General features: G+C 53.7%; 1 protein-coding gene across 1 annotated transcript in view; it reads left to right on the forward strand.

Moving 5' to 3' along the window:
* The window catches only part of WWC3 (WWC family member 3), a 104,228-nt gene extending 86,754 nt beyond the window's left edge, over window positions 1-17,474 (forward strand). Inside the window, 12 exon segments of the mRNA XM_036420475.2 lie at window positions 1,300-1,420; window positions 2,030-2,104; window positions 2,775-2,861; window positions 3,666-3,858; window positions 5,170-5,376; window positions 5,970-6,109; window positions 6,914-7,079; window positions 10,025-10,189; window positions 11,604-11,696; window positions 12,986-13,213; window positions 13,450-13,577; window positions 15,139-17,474. Of these exon segments, the coding sequence (XP_036276368.2) occupies window positions 1,300-1,420; window positions 2,030-2,104; window positions 2,775-2,861; window positions 3,666-3,858; window positions 5,170-5,376; window positions 5,970-6,109; window positions 6,914-7,079; window positions 10,025-10,189; window positions 11,604-11,696; window positions 12,986-13,213; window positions 13,450-13,577; window positions 15,139-15,205 (1,670 nt within the window). The 3' untranslated portion in view covers window positions 15,206-17,474.
* Window positions 17,475-23,399: the final 5,925 nt, after the last annotated feature.

Here is a 23,399-nt window from a genome sequence, read left to right on the forward strand (position 1 = left end):
CCCGGGGAGCCTTTGGAAGGCGCTCCCGCCTGCAGTGAGACTGGGACCAAGGACCAGGCCCCCGTTCTGTGTGCTGTTGACCATGGTTGGATTTGGTTGGCGCGTGAACAGTGCTTTGGTGGAAGAGGGAGATGGTCCCAGGTGAACCGTCATTTCCCTCGGGCTGGAGGTGGACAGCTGCCTGGGTTTTCAGTGTCCAGAGCCAGATGATGCGGAAAAGCATGGACGCAGAGGGCCGGCGCCGTTAGCAGGAGGCGTCCCCACGGCAGAGCGAGGCCCAGCGGGCCTGGGACAGGCTCACTCATGCGGCAGGAACATGATGGGCCTGTTTTTATTTTTGTTCTTTTTTAAAATATATTTTTGTTGATTTCATAGAGGAAGGGAGAGAGTAATAGAGACATCAGTGATGAGAGAGAATCATGGGTCAGCTGCCTCCTGCACGCCCCACACTGGGGATCAATGCTCTGACCGGGAATTGAACCGTGACCTCCTGGTTCATAGGTTGACGCTCAACCACTGAGCCATGCCGGCCGGGCTAATTGGTTTTGCTGAAAGGCACTTGGTGCTAAGAGGGAAGGACGAAGCCGTGGAGGAAATGGGGGGAGGGAAGATGCCGTGGTCCTGGTGGAAATAGATAGGAGACCAAAGAGACTGCCCAGGACGGTGTCCTAACCCCAGGACCTCGATCCTGGACGTAGAGCTGGGCTTCTGGGACGGAGGAGGTCACTGCAGCATGATGGCCAGGTTCAAGGGCACGTTTTCTAAGACCGAGTCCGCATCCTACAGTGTCCTCTGACTCCAAAGTCACTACCTTTCATTAGGGTTGATTTGGGTACTTTTTAAAAATGTTGTTTTCTGGTTATGAAATGCTAGCATCTGCTTATTGTATAAAATGTGGAAAGTACCCACAGCATGGAGAAGGAAGTGGAAAATGCGCACCGGCCGGCCAGGGCAGCCGCTGTCCGCGTCCGGGTGCATGTCCTCCTTGAGTGTGGCAGTCTCTCCAGTGCGATGCCAAGGGGCTCCAGCACCATCGCATGCCCGCTGCCCCCAGGAGGTGACAGAGACAACAGTTTAAGGAGCTGTCACAGAAGTAGCAAGAAGCCGATTGCTCCGCTTTTTCATTTAAAAACAAATTGGCAGTGTATTTAAACATGCACGTAGGGACGGCGTGTCTAGGATGCAGTGACTGTGTCTGGGCTGGCACTGAGGGTGCTTTCCTTGACACCATGGTGTGTGTGTCGTCCCCCCCCTCCCCCCCCCCCGTGCCCTCCTCACCCCGGTGGCTCTCTTTTGTAGCAGTGACTCTTCGGGAAGACGGCGCCAGGCGGCTGGAGAGGCGAGGGCGCCGCGTCTCGGCATGCCTGTCGGACTACTCCCTGGCCACTGACAGCGGCGTGTTCGAGCCTCCGGCCAAAAGGTGAGAAGCTGCACGGAGCCTTCCACATCCCGAGCCTCGGTGTTTGTTTTGTTCATCCTCACCCTAAGATATTTTCCCACTGATTTACTTTTTAAGAGAGAGGGGAGCCCTAACCGGTGTGGCCCAGTGGATAGAGCATTGGCCTTCGGACTGAAGGGTCCCAGGTTCGATTCTGGGCAAGGACATCTACCTTGGTTGCAGGCACATCCCCAGAGGGGAGTGTGCAGGAGGCATCTGGTGGATGTTTCTCTCCCATCGATGTTTCTAGCTCTCTCTCCCTCTCTCTCCCTTTTTGTAAAAAATCAATAAAATCTATTTTTTTTTAAAAAGAGAGAGGAAGGGAGAGAGGTAGTGGTAGTGACAGAGAAACATTAAATGAGAGAGAGGCATTGATCGAGCCTACAACTGAGGTACATGCCCTTGGCTGGAATCGAACCCGGGACCTTTCAGTCCCTGGGCTGGTGCTCTATCCTCTGAGCCACACTGGCCAGGGCTTATGTCGCAGTTTAATAAAAGCTGCTCTCAGTACCAAGCACCCTGGCCAGAGGGCTTGCACCAGCTGCACTCGGCAGTGCCTGGGCGGTAACCTGTGCCTCCGTTTGTGCTCAGGACCGAAGATGCCGAGGAGGCGGCCCAGGGGGACGCGCGCGCCGTGGAAGGGCCGCAGATCCACGTGGGGTACTGGTGAGTACAGTGGCTCCGTCCCGGCACCAGAGATGGGGGTCGCCAGGCCGCTCACCCCCACTCTCAGGCCAGGAGGATGGGGGGACCCTCGCGATCCCACCAGGGGCTGCTCACCGCCTGGATACCCCGAGCTGCTGCCGGTCCCGGTGAGGGACACAGGGCGGGAAGGAGACGGGGAAGAGCAGCACCGGGAGGCACAGCTGGGGTGGCACCTCTGCAGCGGGGCTCGGGGCCGTCACGCAGGGGCACCGGGAGCCCCCAGCAAGTGGGCTCTTGGGAGTGTGGCAGACAGCAGGCCTGCCCTGCTCCCCAGAGCGAGGGCCCAGCTGGTTTGCAGACGTGGCCTTTGGCTTCCAGTTGATTTCAGTAGCACTCAGGCTGGCAAGGCGGGGTGCAGGCCCCAGGCTCCCCGTGCTCGCTCTTGTCATTGCAGTTGAGTGTTTCTCAGCGCTGGCCCCGGTGACATCGGGGCCGGGTCCTTGGTTCTGGGGCCGTGCTGGGCGCTGGGGCAGCCCCCCAGCCAGGGCAGGGGAACTATCTGTAGCCATTGCACATGCCCCGCCGGGTGGGGGCAGCAGGATCGCCCTCCCTTGGGGCCGCCGCTGGGGTCACTCAGAGGCGTTCGTGCACCGGGGGGACGTGTGGCTCAGGAACGGCTGTTACTTTCCAGGCACGACAGCGGCAGCGAGTGCCTCCTGGTGAAGGTGCTGCAGCTGCGGAACCTGGCAGGGCTGGCCGCGAAGGAGGACTGCAAGATGTAAGGGCCCGGCCACAGGGGAAGCGGGGGCTGTCCGGAAAAGCCGCTGGCCGTTCTGGAAACGGTCTGCTTTGCTGCCAGAGGCGGATGAAGGTCACGGTGCTGGGCTGGCTGTGCCGCAGCGACACTAACCCAGGGCCCACTGCCCCTCGTTGGCCGCGTTTGGGCCTGAAACGTCCATCGGGGTCCCTGGGCTGGTGGTGACGAAGCCACGCTCGGCTCTGAGCTGATGAGGTGCCCCATGGTGGTGGCTGAGGGCCACCAGTGTTTGAGCCTTCCTGAGGGGACACAGCAGGACACCCCCCCCCCCCCCAACCAGGCCAGGTGGGCGGAGCCTCCGCTGACTCCTCTCAAGTCCTGGCTACTGGCTCGGAAGTCTTTCTCTCTTTAAAAAAAATATAATCTTATTGATTTCAGAGAGGAAGGGAGAGGGAGAGAGAGAGAGAGAAACATCAATGATGAGAGAGAATCATGGATTGGCTGCCTCCTGCACGCCCCCTACAGGGGATCGAGCCTGAAGCCCGGGCCTTTGCCCTGACCGGGAATCCAACTGTGACCTCCTGGTTCCTTCGACGCTCAACCACTGAGCCACACGGGCCCAGCTAAAGTCTTTCTCTTCGTGTGTGGCTTTTCCCTAACCTCCCAGGCATGTAAGTTCCCCCGGCTTCCTCTGAGCTGAGAGAAGGACTTTGTCTGGAACACCTGGCATTTCCATCCACGGGCGTCCAAAGATGGGGACACGTGGCTGCGTGAGTCGTCGGGCCCTCAGAAGCCTGACTCGGTGCTTCTCTTTCCTGCTTCCAGACACGTCCGTGTCTACCTGCCGTCGCTGGACTCCGGCACCCCAGACACTTACTGCTCCAAGGCTGTGGACTTCCAGGCGCCCCTGGTATTCAATGACGTGTTCAGAATCCCCGTGCACTCAAGCATGCTGACGCTGAAGTCCCTTCAGTTATATGTGTGTTCAGTGAACCCGCAGCTGCAGGAAGAACTGCTGGTATGGCCTGCGCATGTGCAAGCTCCCCTGCCCCCCCATCTTGTCTTCTCCCTTCCTTGCCTCCCTCCTTCCTTTGTTTTTCCATCATGCTTTCTTCCTTTGTCTGCCATTCTCCCTTCATCCCTCGTCCTTTGTTACTCTCTCTTCCTTCCTTAGTCTTTGTCTACCTTCCTTTCTTTGTCTCTGCTTTTCTCTCTCTCTGCTTTCTTTGTCTTTGTCACACTCTCTCCCTCCCTTCATTCCTTCCCCTCTCTCCCTCCCTTCTTTTCCTCTCTGTCTCCTCCTCCTGGTTTCCCATGATGGGTTGCTTAGAAATTGTCCTGTTAAGGGTCTCTGTAACTGGGAGGACAGAGAGGGACGGCAGACCAGCTGTGCTGTCACATGGTTTGTACTCTGAACACAGCCTCTCAAATAACACCTGCAGAGCTGTCTGACAGCTTTTCCGTTATCCCCGTTTTCCGTGGAGGGAGCTAAGTAGGGCTGGCAAATAAGGACATGGGAAGGGCGGTTAAATTTGGATTTCAAATCAACTCTAGATGCCTTTGGAGTCCGGGTGTGTTCTGTACAGGGTTTGGGACATACTGATTTTTTTTTTAAAAAAAAATGGTGCTTGTTTGCAATTCCAGTTCACCTGGATGCCCTATATTTTACCGGCAGCCTGCCGTCAGGCCCGGCCACCACTGCCCGCTCAGGGCCCGCGGCCAGAGTGCTCTGTCCACGGCCGGGATGTCGCCCTTTGTCCCTGGCCCCGAGGCGGCAGAATGAGTGGTTGTAGAGGTCAGCCGGACCTCTCTGGTTTCCGGGATCCCTGAGGTCATCAGCTGATTCACAAGCAGCTGACCCTGAGCCCGACCCAGCACTCCAGGGCGGCCATTCTCAGCTCCTGTTCCCCTTCTAGCTTTCTTAAAAAAAAAATCTGTTGATTTCAGAGAGGAAGGAAGAAAGAGAGAAACATCAATGATGAGAGAGAATCATGGCTCAGCTGCCTCCTGCACTCCCCCTACTGGGGATCGAGCCCACAACATGGAACCATGACCTCCTGGTTCATGGGTTGATGCTCAACCACTGAGCCACACCAGCCAGGCTTCCGGTGCTTTCTGATTGGGCTGAACAAGCAATGGAGGAGTTGTCCCTGTCCCCATTAGGGTCCTCTGAGTCTAACCTTTTTCATTGGTTGCAGCCCTTTGAATGGAGTGAACCATTTTACCTTCTCTCTGGTCAGGATTGGGGTGACCTGGATATTCTAGAAGATTCGTGTTGGCGTTTTAGTTGAGATCACTCACTGCCTGTTCTGTTTCTCGCACGGCGCAGGGCATCGCTCAGATTAACCTGGCCAGCTGCAGCGGCCCGAGTGAGATGCAGCTGCGCTGGTACGCCGTCCAGGTGTTCACCAGCCCCGAGCCGCCCCGGCCCAAGGAGAGCCAGCGGGCCGACAAGAGCGGGGCCCGGGAGCCGGTGCCCACCGCTGCCGCCGCCGCCGCTGCCGCGACTGCTGCGGCGGCCGCCGCCGGGAAGACGGTGCGTGTGCCTTGCTGTGGGCAGCCGCTCTGGTGCCCGGCTGGAGACGGGTGTTCCTGGGGAGGGCTTCAGAAACTGCAGCTTCCCGGGAAGTCATGGAAATGGAAGCTGCACTGTCATGTGCATAGCTACTCATGACAGTGTCTTTTTAATTGATTTTTAGAGAGAGGAAGGAAGAGGGGGAGAGAGAGTGGAACACCAATGATGAGAGAGAATCATGGATCGGCTGCCTCCTACACGTGCCCCTTCCCACCCCCCCCCCTCCCGGGGTTGAGCCTGCAATCCGGGCCTGTGACCTGACCGGGAATCGAACGCGTGAACTTCCGGTTCATGGATTGATGCTCAACCCCTGAGCCACGCTGGCCGGGCAGGATGGTGTTTTTTAACACGAACATGTTCATGGTGGTGAATGGCACGTGGGTAGTTTTTAAACGTGAGCCTTCAGTTACGGGAAGCCTGCTGCCAACACGGGGTGGACTTGTGGCCAGGGGGAGCAGCTGAGGGTGGCCACCAGCCGGGGGTAAGAGCCTCACTGTCGAGCTGAGCTGGCTCTCAGACATGCTCCTGCCTCTCCCCCCCCCCACCCCCCCCAGGACGCGGTGACGGTGCTGCTGGCCAGAACCACGGCCCAGCTGCAGGCGGTGGAGAGGGAGCTGGCGGAGGAGCGGGTGAAGCTGGAGTACACGGAGGAGATGGAGCGGAAGGAGGAGCAGACCGAGGCCCGGTCTGAGCGGTGAGCTCCGGGGAAGCAGCAGCGATACAGTCCAGTCCCTTTAAGGCTTTTAACAGCTGTATTGAGATAAAATCTACCTCCCGTACCATCCAGCCGTTTAAAGCGGACAATCGGTGGCTTTGAGGACAGCCACAATCAGTTTGCATAGGGACAGAAAGAAACCCCGCACCATTAGCAGTCAGCGGCCCTCCTTCCCCAGCCCCAGCAGCCTCTGATGCTCTGCTGGCTCTGCGGGTTTGCCCGTCTGGGCATTTCATCCCAGCGGAACCTCGTGCTGGCGCTCCCGCTGTGCCCGCCGCCTGCCCCGAGCCCTGGGCGCGGTACAGCGCCGGCTCAGAGGAGCCATCCGGATGCCCAGCAGCTCCAGTGACCTGGCTTCTGTCCCATCCTTCCCTGGGCTTCCCTCCCAGGGCTCCCCACCCAGAGCACCCTATTTCCAGGGCCTCCGCTTCTTCCGGCAGTTCTCCCTGGATCTGTCGAGAGGAACTGCTTTTACGGAGGGAGGGCGGTGTGTGGCTGAGGGGATCGCCCTGTTTGGGGCCAGGCAGGAAGCGGGGAGGGGCCTGGGAGGGGCTCCGGGGTTCTGGCATGTTCCCGGGGTGCAGTTGGTGATAAAGGCAGAGCCTCTGCACGGATGGCCTGTGGCGTTGTCTCCCCCGGAGGACCCAGCGCTCTCTTATAGGAAAGCCGCTGCCATGGTTAGAAGCCAGTCCTGGCGCCTCAGCTCCTGCGCCCTGAGGCGGCAGGGCCTGCCCTGGGTGAGCGGCCCGCGGGCTTTTGCCATGTCCCCATGTCTGCCTCTAGGAGCTGGCAGGCCGACTCGGTGGACAGCGGCTGCAGCAGCTACACCCAGACCAGCCCCCCGCACCCGGAGCCCTGCTGCAGCGGCGTGGACTCCATCCACGGACACCCGAGCGCGGGCCAGGCAGAGCCTTACCACCCCGAGAGGCGCCAGCCCCCGCCTCTGAAGGTAAGCAGGAGGGAACCCCCAGAGGCATGCACACAGCGGGCAGCGGGTGAAGCAGAGGGAATGGGTGGGGAGAGGGCCAAGGCAGTGGAAGCTGACAGGTTCAGACACAGAAGAATGACAGATGCGACTGACTGACAGACAACCATAGTGACCCTGACTGTGGGGAACGTGCTGCTTGGTTAGGGGCGATAGTTAGGGCAGGAGAGTGGGGACTTGGTGTTCAGTGGGGACAGCATTTCTGTTTGGGAAGATGGAAAGTTCTAGAGATCAGTTTCACAGTAATGTAAGGTGACCAGACGTCCCGCTTTTGGCAGGACAGTCCTGATTTTTAACAATTTGTCCCGCGTCGGGACTTTTTTAAAATGCCGCGGGATGCGGGACAAATTGTTAAAAATCAGGACTGTCCCGCCAAAAGCGGGACGTCTGGTCACCTTACAGTAATGGGAATATACACTGAGCGGCCAGATGATCATCTCTGAACGCATAAAAATCTGGCCACTCAGAGAGAGAGAGAGAGAGAGAGAGAGAGAGTGTGTGTGTGTGTGTATATTAGAGGCCCGGTGCATGAATTCAGGTGGGTCCAGCCAGCCTGACCAGGGGGAGGGGACCTGGGCGGTTGGCCAGCCTGCCTGCTGGTGGAACTCCCGGTCGAGGGGACCATTTGCATATGAGCCTTTTATTCTATAGGATAGACACGGAGTGGCCAGATTATTATGTGTTCAGAGATTGTAATCATCTGGCCACTCTGTGTATCTGACACTACTGCACTGTACACGGAGAAATGGTATGGTTTCTTCTGATGAAGGAGAAAGGAAGCCGTGGGGGCCTCCTGGAGGAGGCGGTCTTTGAGCGGAGGCCTTACCGGAGGCCGCAGCCTCGCGTAAGGTTGGGAAGGGTGTCGGGTAGAGGAAGTGCAGGCGCGGGCCTGGCCGGGTGGGAGGGGGGGGGGTTGAAGAGGGGACCTGAGCTGAGGACAGGAAGTGAGGGGACAGGTCATTCCCTTTTTTCCTGAGAGGGGAGACTGATGGATGGTTTGAGCCCAGGGACATGATCTGACTTCAGGTTTTTTTGTTGACTTTTTTCTAAAGTCATTTCTTGACATGAAATTCACATAAGATGAGACTATCAGCTAATCGGCATTAAGTATGTGCTCAGTGTTGTGCGGCCGCCATCTCTGTCTGCTTCCAACACACTTGTCACCTCAAATAGACTCCATACCCCTGGGCGTCACTCCCCACTCCCTCCCCCAGCCCCGGCAACACCAGTGAGCTTCCCGTCTCTGTGGGTCTGCCCGTTCCGGGTGGTTCGGTAAATGGAATCAGATGACATGTGTCCATTGGGTCTGGCTGTTCTCCCTCAGCCCGCTGCCTTCAGGGTTCATGCACAAGCACTTGTTTTGTCAGCGGAAAGAAGACGTGGACCTTTGCAGGTTTCAGAAGAGCCTTCTTTATGTGGGCCCAACTGAGGACGTGCCCGGGAGCAGAGCCCAAGGAACTGGGAACCTGTGCCCGGCTGTAGGCGAGCGAGTGGGGGCTTTTATAGGTCGGAGGACGCAGAGAGACGGCGACGTCAGCAGCTTCAGGAGTTCCATACGTTCAGGGAACAGCGCCCGGGAGGGAATGCACAGATAAGGGAGGGGCATCACGTGTGTGGACTCAGGGCGTCAGGGAGTCATGGGAATGGGTCTGGAAGCAATTATTCTGCATCCTTTATCAGGAGGTAGAGCACGGGGCCTCTTTCCACCACCATTTATCTCTGTAATTGGGGCTGTGAGGGAGTGGACGTGCCCAGCGCCACGGAAGGCCTGGCTCAGGAATGCGCCGTGTTCCCTTGGTTACCGAGCAGGTTGGGGCAGCTCAGCCGCCCTTTGCTTTCTCAGCGGCGAACTCCTGTGTTCAGTCTCTCGGGTACAGTCTTAGGAGAGGGGTGGCTGCGTCTGGCTTCAGTTTCAGCGGGACCCCCTGGGTGTTGAGAGGAGATTCAAGGGGGGCGGGCATGGAATCGGGGAGGTGGGTGAGACGCCTGCCGCACTAATCGGGCGCAAGACCACGGAGCCCCAGATGGAGGGTTGGTGACAGGTGGTCAGAACATGCGTAATCCTGAATATGGAGCCAAGAGGATTTCATCCTGGATCCGATACGGGGTGTGGGAGAGAGCAGGGCCCAGGAGGACAGAGACTTGCTGAAAATTTTAAATGTTTTATTAGGTTTTTACTAGAGGCCCAGTGCACAGATTCATGTGCCAGTAGGGTCCCTTAGGCCTGGCCTGTGCCCTCTCACAATCCGGGACTCCTCGGGGGATGTCAGAGTGCCAGTTTCCCCGCAGGCCAGGCTGAGGGACCCCACTGGTGCACGTGCACCGGGCCTCTAGTGTGCATGTAAGGTTTTGGTTAATCTCTTCCCACCCTCCCCCCTCCCTCCTTCTCTCTGAGATTCATCAGTCTGTCCCACGTTTCCATGCCTGTGTATTGAGTGTCTGCCCCTGGTGGTCAGTGTGTGTTATAGCTACCAGTTGAACGGTTGAACGGTTGCTTAGACTTTTATATATATAGATTGATTTCAGAGAGGAAGGGAGAGAGAGAGAAATAGAAACATCATTGACGAGAGAGAACCACTGATTGGCTGTCTCCTGCACGCCCCACACTGGGGACCAAGCTTGCACCTGGGCCTGTGCCCTGACCAGGAATGGAACCATGACCTCTTGGTTCAGAGGTCAACGTTCAACCCCTGAGTCACACGGGCCGGGTGACGCAGATACTCTTTTTGCATGAAAACGGGCAAATTGGGATCCTTGTCAGCGGAGGAGGGGCTGGCAGATGGCAGACATCCCGGGTTGGATGTGCGAAGTGTGAGAGCTCCAAGCAGAGAAGGCAAGGCCGTGGTTGTGCCTGCAAAGTTCACTGCCGTGTTCTAGAAACATCCTGTAATAAGCACTTTGCTGTCTAGGTGGACAAGGAAACCAACACGGAAGACCTGTTCCCGGAAGAGCTGGTGAGCCTGCCAAAGGAGCGGCCCGGCCGTAGGGCCCGCGCCTCGCCGTTCGTCCGCAGCGGCACGATCGTCCGCTCCCAGACCTTCTCGCCCGGGGCGCGGAGCCAGTACGTGTGCAGAGTAAGTACGAGTTCTTTGCCGCCCAACAGTTTTCTCCCCCTCCTCACCCCCCCACCCGGGTGTGTTTTAATTTTTACTTTTTATGCTAAACGACATAAGTGTTCTCACAGCTAATACCAGGAATGCACAGCATGCTTGTGTGCATGCGAATCCCTGCTGGTTTCATTTCCCCGTGCGCATCTAACGCATTTCTTCTGGATCCTAATACATTTCCCACCAGCCTCCGGGGCTGCGTATGCGCCCGTGCGCGGTCAGAGGCAGGCTAACTCATTGCTGCAGTCTAAGCCAGGGGTGGGGAACATCCGGCCCATAGGCTGTGTGAGGCCCGCAAAATCCCGTGGTCTGGCCCTGCCAAGGCCTTAGCGGTGATTACCAAATGTCTGGCCAAACAGAGTAGGCTCATGTTTAAGTTGGAGATGTTGTAGGGCTCCCGAATGATGTTATAAATGCCCCATGGCCCTTTGAGGGGGTAAGGGTCCGCAAGCTCATTCGTCATCAGAGCCAAACACCAACAGTACAACGATTGACATTTCTTTGGAGAGCCACATTTTTTAAACTACTTCTAACACCACCTCTTCAACACAGACTCGCCCAGGCCGTGGTATTTTGTGGAAGAGCCACACTCAAGAGGCCAAAGAGCCACATGTGGCTCATGAGCCGCAGTTTGCCGACCACGGGTCTAGGCTCTTGCAGACACTGGGGGGCAGATGCCAGCCTGCTCATCGGGAGGTGATGGAGCAGGAGACCCTTTACCCCCGGGGTGGGGCCTCTTCCGGCTCCTGCCTGCTCTGCGCCATGCTTGGGGGCACACGTTTACCCCCCCCCCCCCCCCCCCCCGTGCTTTCAGAGGCTCTGAACTCATACATGTGTCCTGTCGTGGGAGACATGGCACGCGCTGCCTGAGTATGTGGCGTTGGTGGGAGTGGACAGGCCAGAAGGCAAGGACCCCGCTTTCACAGTCACACACTGACCCCGAGAGAACCTGCCGCCAGATGAAACGCCCTAAAAGAGGCGTTCCTCCTTTTCTGTTTGGAGGCGGCCTATGGGGCTGGGGCCCTGAGAGAAGCCCCCTGTCCCCCAGGAACGAGCTGCAAGCCTCTTTCCCCAGATCCGGCCCAAACCAGCAGCGGGCCGATGACAGTGAGAGGAGTTCGGGAGGTGCAGTTGATGGCCACAAGGGAGGGCTGGGCGGAGGTGGGCGAGGCTTGCTCACTGGTTTTCTGTGGGGTTTTTGTCTTTCGTTTTACTTAAAAAGTCTTGTGTGGGTTTTGTTTTTACTGAGACCGGAGTCTTGGTGAAGCTAGACAGTGCCATGCGTTTGGTGCTGCGAGGAGGAAGGCAGCAGTCCAGGTCAGGCCCAGGGAGGGCTGCGGACCTGCAGAGGGAGCCTCTCTGAGCCAGCTTGTTTCTGCAGCTTTATCGCAGCGACAGCGACAGCTCCACGCTGCCCCGGAAGTCCCCCTTCGTCCGCAACACTCTGGAGAGACGGACCCTCCGCTACAAGCAGGTGTGTGCACGCCAGCTAACATGGAACCCCCACTTCCCGGGGTTCTTCTCACAGGCCTTCCGAGAGGCAGCCTTTCAGTCATCTCCATTAAGAGGTCACTTCTTTATTTCCTTGTTTACTTAGGTAAAAGATTTAAAAGTGTGATGATGTCAAAATGTTACCCATGTTTCTTAATTTCCCAAGATGATATCATGACCTAAGATGTAAGATAATTCATGTTCTTTACATTTTTTAAAAATATATTTTTATGGCCGAAACCAGTTTGGCTCAGCGGTAGAGCATCAGTCTGCGGACTGAAAGGTCCCGGGTTCAATTCCGGTCAAGGGCATGTACATTGGTTGTGGGCACATCCCCAGTAGGGGGTGTGCAGGAGGCAGCTGATCGATGTTTCTCTCTCATCGACGTTTCTGGCTCTCTATCTCTCTCCCTTCCTCTCTGTAAGAAAAATCAATAAAATACATTTAAAAAAATATTTTTATGGACTTCAGAGAGGAAGGGAGAGGGAGAAGGAGACAGAAACATCAATGAGGAAAGAGAATCATGGATCGGCTGCCTCCTGCACGCCCCCCACTGGGGATCAGCCTGCAACCCAGGCTTGTGCCCTGACCGGGAATCGAACCAGTTCATAGGTCAATGCTCAACCACTGAGCAACACGAGCTGGGCTCTGGGATTTTAAACAAACGCACTTGGATGGTTTATGACATGCTTCTCCCTTATGCAGTGCATGGTTAACATTCCATGTCAATAGTGTTTTAACTTTCTTCAATGGCTGCATTCTATGCTCACCTTGTAATTTAATAAGTTTCCTCACGTTATATATATTTAGTGTTGTTTTGTCCTGAATCTTAGTTGGATCACTTTTACACATCATCAGTCGTACCTTTCAAATGCAAGTGAAAATGAAATTTCAGAACGAGAGAAAATGCACGTTTTGGTTTTTGACATATACTGTGAAATAGCACTTTAGTATGATTTTGCCCATTTTTGATCCTGCCAGCCCCATAGGGGATGGTCTGTTTCTGCACATCCATCCATCATCATTACAGAAAAAAATTGGCTGTCACTAACTGGATATTGAACCAAGATTTAAATTAATCTCTCCCAAATCTATGTTGTGTTTGGTTTTGTAACACTGGGCCATGCGAAGACAGATACCTCTCTGATAACTCCACCCCATTGTCTCCTGTCTTGGGGGAAGAACCTTCTACAATAGAAGGCTCGAGTGCACTGGCCGCATGGCGCCCGCGTGCCTGGTCCGAGTGTGTGCTCACGGCCGTGTCTCCCGCAGGCCTGCAGGTCCTCCCTGGCCGAGCTCATGGCCCGCACATCCCTGGACCTGGAGCTGGACCTCCAGGCGTCCAAGACTCGGCAGAGGCAGCTGAACGAGGAGATCTGCACCCTCCGAGAGCTGAGGCAGCGCCTGGAGGACGCCCAGCTCCGGGGCCAGACCGACCTCCCGCACTGGGTGCTGCGGGACGAACGGTTCCGGAGCCTGCTGAAGGAGGCGGAGCGGCAGGTGAGCGCCGGGGCCAAACCCTCAGGCAGCCGGCCACGATCTCTCCTGGCAGCTGGACCTCTGTCCATGGGTTGTTCTGGGTCCCACGTCCCTGAGGAGCTGCCCTGAAGGTTCCCTGGGGGGAGCGGGGGCGGCGGGCCTTTCTCCTCTCTGAGCCCCAGAGCTGGAAGTGGCTCCATCCATTCTTCCTTAACACGGGAAGTAAACCTCTTGTGCATCCAATGTCGCCGCTCCAGACCAGACAGACCAAGCTTGACTTCCACCAAGAACAGGCAGCTGAGAAGATGCTGAAGAAGGCCTCCAAAGGGGTCTGCCAGCTGCGGGGGCAGAACCACAAGGAGCCCGTGCAGGTGCAGACTTTCAGGTAGGGGCACAGCTGCTTCCGCTCCCCGCTGTCCGGCCTCTGTCGTCATCAGCTGACGGATGTCCCGAAACCCCCTAAGACAGGGTTCCCCGTGCTGTTAGCATTTTCAGGTTTTCTTCTGCTAATTCTATTCTAGACACTTTTTTTCATGCTACTTATAGTAATAATGTGGGTTCAATTTTTTTAAAATTTCTTATTCTTTTTTAAAAATATGTTTTTATTGATTTCATAGAGGAAGGAAGAGGGGAGAGAGAGAGAGAGAGAAACATCAGTGATGAGAATCAGTGATTGGCTGCCTGCTTCTCTCCCCCTATTGGGGATCAAGCTCACAATCTGGACATGTGCCCTTGACTGGAATAGAACCCGGGCCCCTTCAGTCTACAGGCCGACACTCTATCCACTGAGCCAAACCGGCTAGGGCTCTTATTCTTTTTTTTAAAAAAATGCATTTTTATTGATTTCAGAGAGGAAGGGAGAGGGAGAAAGAGAGAAAAGCATCAATGATGAGAGTGAATCACTGATCGGCTGCCTCCTGCACGCCTCACACTGGGGATTGAGCCTGCAACCCGGGCATGTGCCCTGACCAGGAGTCAAACCGTGACCTCCTGGTTCCATAGGTCAACGCTTAACCACGGAGCCACGCCTGCCAGGCATGGTTCCATTTTGCATTTAGCTTTGTTTAAATTAGGGGTGTCGAACTCAATCAGAGAAGGGGCCAAAATCTAAAATCCAGCCTAAATCGCGGGCCGAATGGTTTACTGAACAGTCATAAACTGTCATTGTGATGGAAACGCAGCAGAGTGCAGTGATGACAGTGCGGTGCGGGCCACATTGCAAGGCCTGGCGGGACGGATTTGGCCCGCGGGCCTTGTGTTTGACACATGTGGTTTAAATGAAAATACCCCATGTTGCCATGCAATCCATTCCCTTTGTTGGCTATAGTAACTCATCTCATAGGTATAATTTGCCTGAATACCCCATTTTATAACCTGTTTCTAAATGTTTGCTATTATTAACACAGTGATTTACACACACACACACACACACACACACCCATATATATATATATATATATATATATATATATATATATATATATATATATGGAGCAGGCACTGTTCTAGGCGCTAGAGACAAACCCTTGCCCTCATAGTCCTTTGCAACTTCTATTAAAATTTAGGGACTCTAGCCTGGCTGGCGTGGCTCAGTGTTGAGCATCAACCCCTGAACCCAGAGGTCACCGGTTCAATTCCCGATCAGGGCGCATGCCCGGGGTGTGTGCTTGATCCCCAGTAGGGGGCGTGCAGGGGGCAGCTGATCCACGATTCTCTCTCATCGTGGATGTTTCTGTCTCCCTCTCCCTTCCTCTCTTTCTCAAAATAAAATCAATACTTTTTTTTTTTTTTTTTTTAAGTAGAGACTATGTACGAACAGACTTGTTGTTGGGTTTTCAATTCAGTTCGTTCTGTGACTAAGAGAAGCTCTCACTGGTATTGCGGGCCTCGTGGCAGGTCTGCTTGCATTTATATGGGCGTCTAACCTGGAACCTTTCCCGCCGCAGGGAGAAGATAGCGTTTTTTACCAGACCAAGGATTAACATACCTCCTCTGCCCGCCGATGATGTCTGATGTCATGCTTTGTACACACCAAGTATTTATCTTCCTGTTTTATTTTCATGAAGTTCTTAGACTAGCTGAAGTTGTCTTTAAAATATTTGTGCAAAGCTATTAATATACACATTTTGTAAAAAAAAAACACACATATATCTATACATATATATTTTATAATAGCGACGGCAACAGGGCTTGGTTTTTCCTTGTTGTGAAACTGACATCTCTGAAGACAAGTTATTTTATAAGAGATCAACTATCATGTTAAGAGTGTACAGTTTTTACGCTGTTTTATTTGATTTAAAGGCTGGAAGACAGAAACGAAGTGAGTTCAGGCAAATTCACTGTATTGTAACTTATTTATAGTACTTTTTTTCCTTGAAGGAAAATCCTGACTTTAAGATGTATTTTCAGGCTGAAACTGTGCTCTGCAGTATTTGTCACGCAGTAGAATGGAACTTGGGGCCGGGTTTGTTTCTGACACGGACATGCAAACACTCTGTGCTAACTCGTCACTCTACCAGCCCCTCTGTGTGCCTTGATTGTGTATATTGTCCACTGTCACACTCATGTGTCCCGTTGAGACCCCACCTGGGGCTCAGCCGCAGAGCCCCCGTTTCTGTGTTGTGTCAGCACACGGTTCTGTGCTCCCCCCGAGTTTGAAGCTTTGGAAGCGACCCTGGCTGGGGCCTGCCTGTCCCCAGCGGCTGCCCACACTGCCCTGCGCCGCCCCGGGCAGCCCGCCCCTCTGGTGCACCCCATCCGACCCTGACCTTGACCACCAGGAAGGCGGTGTGGGGCTCCCATTCTACTGCTCTGCCATGAAGGAAAGTGAAAGAGGCCTAGGAACGCGCTGTCACCAGCCAGTGACTCCGCCTAGGCGACAGCAGTCTGACCTCTGACTTGGGCTTGATCTCTGAAGGCGCTTTTCTGGGGAAGGGAGCGCATGCGCATGCGGTGACTGCTGTCACCCAGTGTAGTTCGCAGGAGAGGATGTGAGATATTTGATGGAGATCAGAATCCTTCCCCCAGTACTGGAATCTCCCCAATATTTCTTAAGCAATCTTAGAAGTAGTTCACGAGAAAATGTTTTATGTAAGAAGAATCCCATTATCCTTTTGAAATGCCAAATGACATAATATTTTGCCTGATGCATATTTATTGTATACGGAATGCACTCTCCCTTCTGAGCCTCAGAGAAGTGAGCGAGGTGGTCACACGGATTAGAGAAGGAAGCGGAACTATCTCTGCCTGGATTGCCTGCCCGCCCCCCCCCCCGGAAGTGCCCCCTTTAACCCACGTCCTTTCTTGTTAGTCTGTAATCGCCCCTTGTAGAGCCCCCTCCCCTTTTGCATTTATTAAAAGTGAATTTTGTAAAAGCATTTCATCGACACGCGACCTGTCACGGGCAACGGAAGTTGTCAGTGGTGGTAAGACTGAAGCTTTATGCTTTGCACCCTCCTCCTCTCTCGCTATGTATCTGTGCCTCGGCTCCTGCTGGTTTTTGTTGTGTTTTGTATTTTGGCTGATTTCTGTGTCCTTGCCCACAACGGAGAGACATGGCCCCTCCCTGCGCTGCTGAAACTCTCACCAACCACTGTCTGCCCCGGCCTCGGGGTGTGGGGCAGGCCACTGCCGCCTTGGGGTGCCCGGCTCCCTCACGTGGGGGAGTCCCCTGGCCGTGGCTCCCCGCGGGCCTGTGCGTTGAGGCCACTTTTCTGCTGCCCTCCCCCACCCCGCCTGGAGAGCCCGCTGCCCGCCTACAGCTCTCAAACCTCACCGCCCAGCGCCCACAGATTGGCATTCGGGGTGCCTTCCCACCCCAGGGCTTCACAGGAGCCCCAGAAGCAAGCGCAGGCCTACTGGTGTCTGTCTGAGGAGCACCCGGGGCCTCCCAGCCCCCCCTGTCCTGGCCCCAGAGGGCACAGCCAGCCGCAGCCCAGCGGGGCCAGGCAGGCGGACTCCATTCATTCAGGGACACTTCGTTCGACGCCACCCCCTCTCCCCCCTCCGCGTCAGAGAGCGAAGTCCTATCGTCTTAAGGGGTGTCTGCATCGTCTGTGCACCTGTCTGCGCGCCCCGGACACAGCACTGGGCCCCGTGCGGCAGTCCGGATCCAGACCCGGGCAAAGGGAACTCCATCTTCACCTGATCTGATCATGAAACTGTTACCTCCTGTTGTGGGACTAAGTTCTAATCAGTAGTCATCTCTGTTCTAATTGTGGCATTTGTATTGCTTGGAAGTATTTCTTCTATAAAAATTAAACTAATCTGCCTTAAGAACAAAGTGGAACTGTGCAATTTTTTTTTTTAAATACTGTAATGACGAAGACTTAACTATATAAAGATGTATATAATTTTCTCAACATACAAATAGAGGCATACAAATGGTGAAAGAGACACACACACAGCAATCCCTCCTGCCACACAGATCGGTCCTGGCTGCTCTCGCTTCGTCTCCCTCCCTCTGCCTCCCCTGTCCTTCCCCTGAATGACATCAGCTCCATCCTTCACGCCATTGCTCAGGGCTCATCTTCCCGGTGGTCTCTCTCACAGGTCATTCTCCTCTTAAAGTTTCTTAAAATTGATTTTATAGAGAGGAAGGGAGAGGGAGAAACATCGATGACTAGAGAGAACCATGGATCGGCTGCCTCCTGCATGCCCCCCACTGGGGACTGAGCCCACAACCTGGGCATGCACCCTGACCGGGAATCGAACTGGCAGCCCTTCCGTGCACAAGACGGAGCCCACCCACCAACTGAGCCACACTGCTCGGGGTGATCCTTTTTTTAAAAAACTAAAAGGAATCCAAATATGATCTGTTTATTGGGATTTTAAATCTTTGTGTATTTTGTAAACCCTTCACCCATTTCTCGCACCCCCTTTTCCCCCACCACTGGCAACCTTGGACCTGGCTTTCTTGGTGTCAGCTTGTCTGAGATCCTAGGAGAACCCACTTGCCAAACATTTCACCCCTTAAAGCACATAATCCAGCAGTTTTTAGTATGCGCAGAGCTGTGCACATATCACCGTTAATTCTGGAACTTTTTCATCATCCCCAAAAGGAACTCTGTACCCACTAGCAGTCACCCCGATTCTAGCCCTGACTGCAGCTGATCTGCCTACTGCCTGTGGTGTGCCTGTCCTGGATTTTCACATCAATGGAGTCACACGCCGTGTGGCCTTGTGCGTCTGGCTTCTCTCACTCGGCACCACGTTGTCCAGGGTCACCCATGCTGCGTGTGGCAGACCCCATGCCGCTTTGTTGCGGAATGATAGCGCTTTGTGGATCTGGCCCGCACTGTTCCCCCAGCTCCCAGCGGCTCTTGTGTGCTGTTAGGAATGCTGCTGCTGGGATCGCTCACGTCCGAGTTCTGGACAGATATTATCTCTCCTGTCAGAGCGGCCTGCCGGCCCCGCAGTCCCACTGGACATCGGGCTGTTGGAGGAGCTGCCAGGCTGGCAGCGGGCGGTGCTCCCAAGTGCTTCACGTTTTGGCCCCGGCTTGTTCAGTCACGCCCCTGACTGGGGACTGAGCCCACAACCCGGGCCTGTGCCCTGACCGGATTCAGACCCTGACCTCCTAGTTCCTAGGTTGAAGCTCAACCCCTGAGCCATGCCAGCCAGGCTCCCAGCATTATTTTTAATGTAAGCAGATACACAAGTATATATGCACATAGAATGCATGTCCACAGAAGTGGACACAATGCAGGTGAACACACATACACACATACCGTGTTTCCCCGAAAATCAGACATCCTCTGAAAATAAGACCTACTTACAGGTTTCCTTCTGAGTGAAATATAAGGCATCCCCCGAAAATAAGCCCCCCCCCCCCCCAGGCTAAACATGAGAGATTTGGTCCACTGATTCTGAAAGAAATGGAGTCACAGGAAATTCAGGAATTGGATTGTTATGATGATGTTCCAGAGGACAATGACATGATTGTCATTGAATAAATGAGTAAATTCTTGAGACTGTAGGATTCACAGTTTGTCTGGTTTGTGTTGACAACTACCGTACTACCGAACCGTGTACAGGTAATAAATTTCCTTTATTTTAATTGAACAATAAATGTGTACCGTATTCTTCTTCATGGAAAAATAAGACATCCCTGAAAAGAAGACCTAGCACATCTTTGGGAGCAAAAATTAATATAAGACACTGTCTTATTTTCGGGGAAACAGAGTCAGTACGCATCTGTTTGTGCTCCCCTCGCTCCGGTAACGGGCAGCACACCACCATACCTCTCTCCCCTGCCTTCTGTCAGAGGTGTGGCTCTGAGACCGCCAAAGCTGCATTGGCCGCTGCAACAAGGTACCACAAGCTTGGCTTAAAGCGACAGAAACTTCTCAACAGCCCCAGAGCCGGAAGTCTCCAAAATCAAGGCAACAGCAGCGCTGTGCTCCCCCGGAGTCTTGGGGGGCCCTTCCTGCTTCCTCCGGCTGCCAGGGTTGCATCCCCACCCCATCTTTTAAAAAAATTACATATAGTTGTATTATTTCAGAGAGGAAGAGGGAGAGAAAGAGAGAGAGAGAGAGAGAGAGAGAGAGAGAGAGAGAGAGAGAGAGAGAGAGAAACATCAATGATGAGAGAGCATCATGGATCAGCTGCCTCCTGTACACCCCCTACTGCGAACCAAGCCTGCATCTCGGGCCTGTGCCCTGACCGGGAATTGAACTGTGACCTCCTGGTTCATAGGTTGATGCTTAACTACTGAGCCACACTGCCTGGGGCCCACCCCGTCTTTAGAGGTCCCTGGCTTGCAGAGCCATCACTCCAACCTCAGCTCCCATCTTCACCTGCCCCCACCTCTGCTCTTGCTCTCCCGTCTGTTAGGAGAACACGTGTCATTGGACGTGGGGCCGCCAGTTAACCCAGGACGATCTCATCTGAAGACCTTTTCCTCTGCAAAGACTCTGTTTCCCAAACAGGGTCATGTTCACACATACCATCTGCCCTCTCGCTGCCTCGTCCATCCCATGTGCAAATTCCACTCACCACTCCCACCTCCCCGCAGGCTCCATTCTCTTCACCATTGACCTCTGCGTCAGTGGAGCTACCATAATGTAGTCCACCCTCTCTTGGCGGTTTTAGGCTTCTGTTATTAAAGAGAATTCAGTTCTGGCCGGCCACTCGGTGGTTAGAGTGTCAGCCCGTGCACTGAAGGGTCGCAGGTTCGAGTCCTGGGCAAGGGCACGTATCTGGGTTGCAGGTTCAATCCTCGGCCCTGGTCTGGATGCATGGGGGAGGCAACCAATTCATGTGCTTCATCTCTCTCACATGGATTTCTCTCTCCCTCCCTCCTCCTCCTCCTCCTCCTCCTCTCCGTCCCTCCCTCCCTCCTCCCTTCCACTCTCTCTAAAATTCAATGGAAAAGATATCCTCAGGTGAGGATTAACAAAAAATAAAAATTAAATTTAAAAAATTCAGCCCACCAGCATGGCTCAGTGGTTGAGTGTCGACCTATGAACCAGGAGGTCAGGATTTGATTGCCAATCAGGGCACGTGTCCGGGTTGGGGGTTCGATCCCCAGTGTAGGGCGTGCAGGAGGCAGCTGATCCATGATTCTCTCTTTTTTTAAAAAAAATATATTTTATTGATTTTGTACAGAGAGGAAGGGAGAGAGGTAGAGAGTTAGAAACATCGATGAGAGAGAGTCATCGATCAGCTGCCTCTTGCACACCCCCTACTGGGGATATGCCTGCAACCAAGGTACATGCCCTTGACCGGAATCGAACCCGGGACCCTTCAGTCCCCAAGCCGACGCTCTATCCATTGAGCCAAACCGGTCTTGGCTGATCCATGATTCTCTCTCATCATTGGTGTTTCTATCTGTCTCTCCCTCTCTTTTCCTCTCTGAAATCAATTATGTATATACTAGAGGGCCAGTGCACGGATTCATGCACCAGTGTGGTGGGGTCCCTCAGCCCGATCCCTGCAGGCTAGGCGAGGGACCCCACCGGTGCAAGAAACCATGCACCAGGCCTCTAGTATGCATATAAGACCTTTGGTTAATCTCTTGCCACCCTCCGCCCTCATCCCTTCCCTCTGAGATTCATCAGTCTGTTCCATGTTTCCATGCCTGTGCATTGAGCATCTGCTCCCTGGTGGTCAGTGCACATCATGGCTATTGGTTGAATGGTTGGAGGGTCTCTTAGGCTTTATGTATATATTAGGGGCCCAATGCATGAAAATTCGTGCAAAAGTAGGCCTTCCTTCTCCTGGCTATTGGCACCCAAGGTCCGGGCTGCTTTCCTCCTTCAGCCACTGGCAGGCACTGGGAACTTGGGCTGATGAAAATCTCTCTGTCTCTCTCTCTCTCTCATATTCACCACATCAAAGATATATCTTCATCAATTTCTATTTTCTTGAGTGCTTTTAACATGAATGAATGAATGAATGGATATTGGATTTTTTCAAGTTCCTTTTCCCCATCCACTGAGATGCTCGCATGACCTCCCTCGTTAACTTGGAAAACATGACTGATGATATTAACGGATTTCCCAGCAGGGAACCACCTTGCTTTTTGTAAAACAAACGCCCTTGGCCGTGGCCTGCAGGTCTGCATGTGCCCGCAGTGGTTGCTGGGGTTTCTCCCAGAGTTTTGCACGGATGCCCGGGTTTCTCAGGGCAGTGTCTGTGCGGGCGAGGAGCGGTGTGAACCATGGAACAGACGGGCCCTGTCCTCCGAGCCCGGGGCTCAGAGAGGATGCGTTTGGGACCTTAAAGCATTTCCGCTACTTCCTCTGTGGACTTTGAGCCTTTGGACTTGTCTCTTGAGGTGAGCTTGGGAAGTTGTATTTGTCTTAAAAATTATTCATGTCGTCTATGTTTTCCAATTGATGTGCAGAGAGCTGTACAGAGGAAGGTCTGGCAATGCCCTTTGCTGCTCTCCTGCCCTCGTCATTTCCAACCTTTGGCGCGTGTGTTTTCTCCCTGCTTCTGCCTTGATGGGGTTAGTTCCTGTTTTTTGTTTTTGTTTTTGACCTTTTCTTTTTCAAAGAGAACTGGCTTTTGGTTGTTAGTTCTATTTGTTTTTTATTTTATGCCTCATGAAATACTGTTTTGTTTTTATTATTTTTTTTCCTGTTTTTGTTTCTTAGTTGCCTTTTTATAGTTGTTTGAGTTGGTGTGTTTATTTTTCTTTTAAGCCACCTGAGTGCTATCAGTTTTTCTCTGCCGGTGAGTATGCTGAGTTTTCCTTTTGGTTATTCCCAAGGAATTCTATACTGTCCCTTCATACTTCCCCTTTGATCTAGGAGCTGTTTATTGACATGTCTTTGAAAAATTTTTCCAGAGGTAAAGGTCTTTATAAATTTTTGTTATTAATTTCTACTTTTATTGCAAAACAGTCAGAATATCCTGTTTGTGTTGCTTTTGTTCTTTGGAATCTGTTGAGGTTTTCCTTGTGGCCTGTGACACAGCTGGTTCTTGTGAATGTGCCATGACAAGCAGGCACACTGTGCATGATTAGGGTTCAGAAATGGATTGGTTGATTCATACATACATGCATACATACATGCATGCATGCACACTTGTTTCCTGGGATTGTCATAATAAATTATCACAGCCAGGTGGCTGAAGACAACAGGAATGTTATTCTCGCTCAGGTCTGGAGGTCAGACGCCCGGATCAAGGTGTTGGCAGGCTGCCCTGCCCTCCAAGCCTCTTCCGGCTTCCAGGGGCCCCGAGTTCCGCCTCTGTCTTCATGTGGCCTTCCCTGTGTCTCTCTGCCTCTAAAGCTCTCTCCTTTAAAAAAAATGTTTTTTATTGATTTCAGAGAAGAAGGAGAGAGAGAGAGAGAGAGAGAGAGAGAGAGAGACCAATGATAGAAGAGAATCATGGATCAGTTGTCTTCTGCATGCCCCCTACTGGGGATTAAGCCCACAACTGGCGTATGTGCCCCAGCAGGAACTGAACTGTGACCTCCCGGTTGCATAGGTGGATGCTCAGCCATGGAGCCACGTGGCCGGGCTGTGTGTCTTTCCTCCTGTCACCGGCGGCTCCCACTTTGGAAGCTCAGTGCTCTCTCCTTAGAGCCGCCGCATCCATACCAAGGTCTCCTTTCCCGCTGTCCCCGCAGATGGTGAGCTCGGGGGCTGGGCATGCGCCACTCCGGAGCCTGGCACCGGGCGCCCCGGGTGCTCCATGAACATGGCCCAGTGAGTCCGTGGTCAGGGCTCTGTAGGTGACTGTGGTGGCTGTAGAA

Source organism: Pipistrellus kuhlii, unplaced genomic scaffold (assembly GCF_014108245.1).
Source record: "Pipistrellus kuhlii isolate mPipKuh1 unplaced genomic scaffold, mPipKuh1.p scaffold_m20_p_69, whole genome shotgun sequence".
Lineage (NCBI taxonomy): Eukaryota > Metazoa > Chordata > Mammalia > Chiroptera > Vespertilionidae > Pipistrellus > Pipistrellus kuhlii.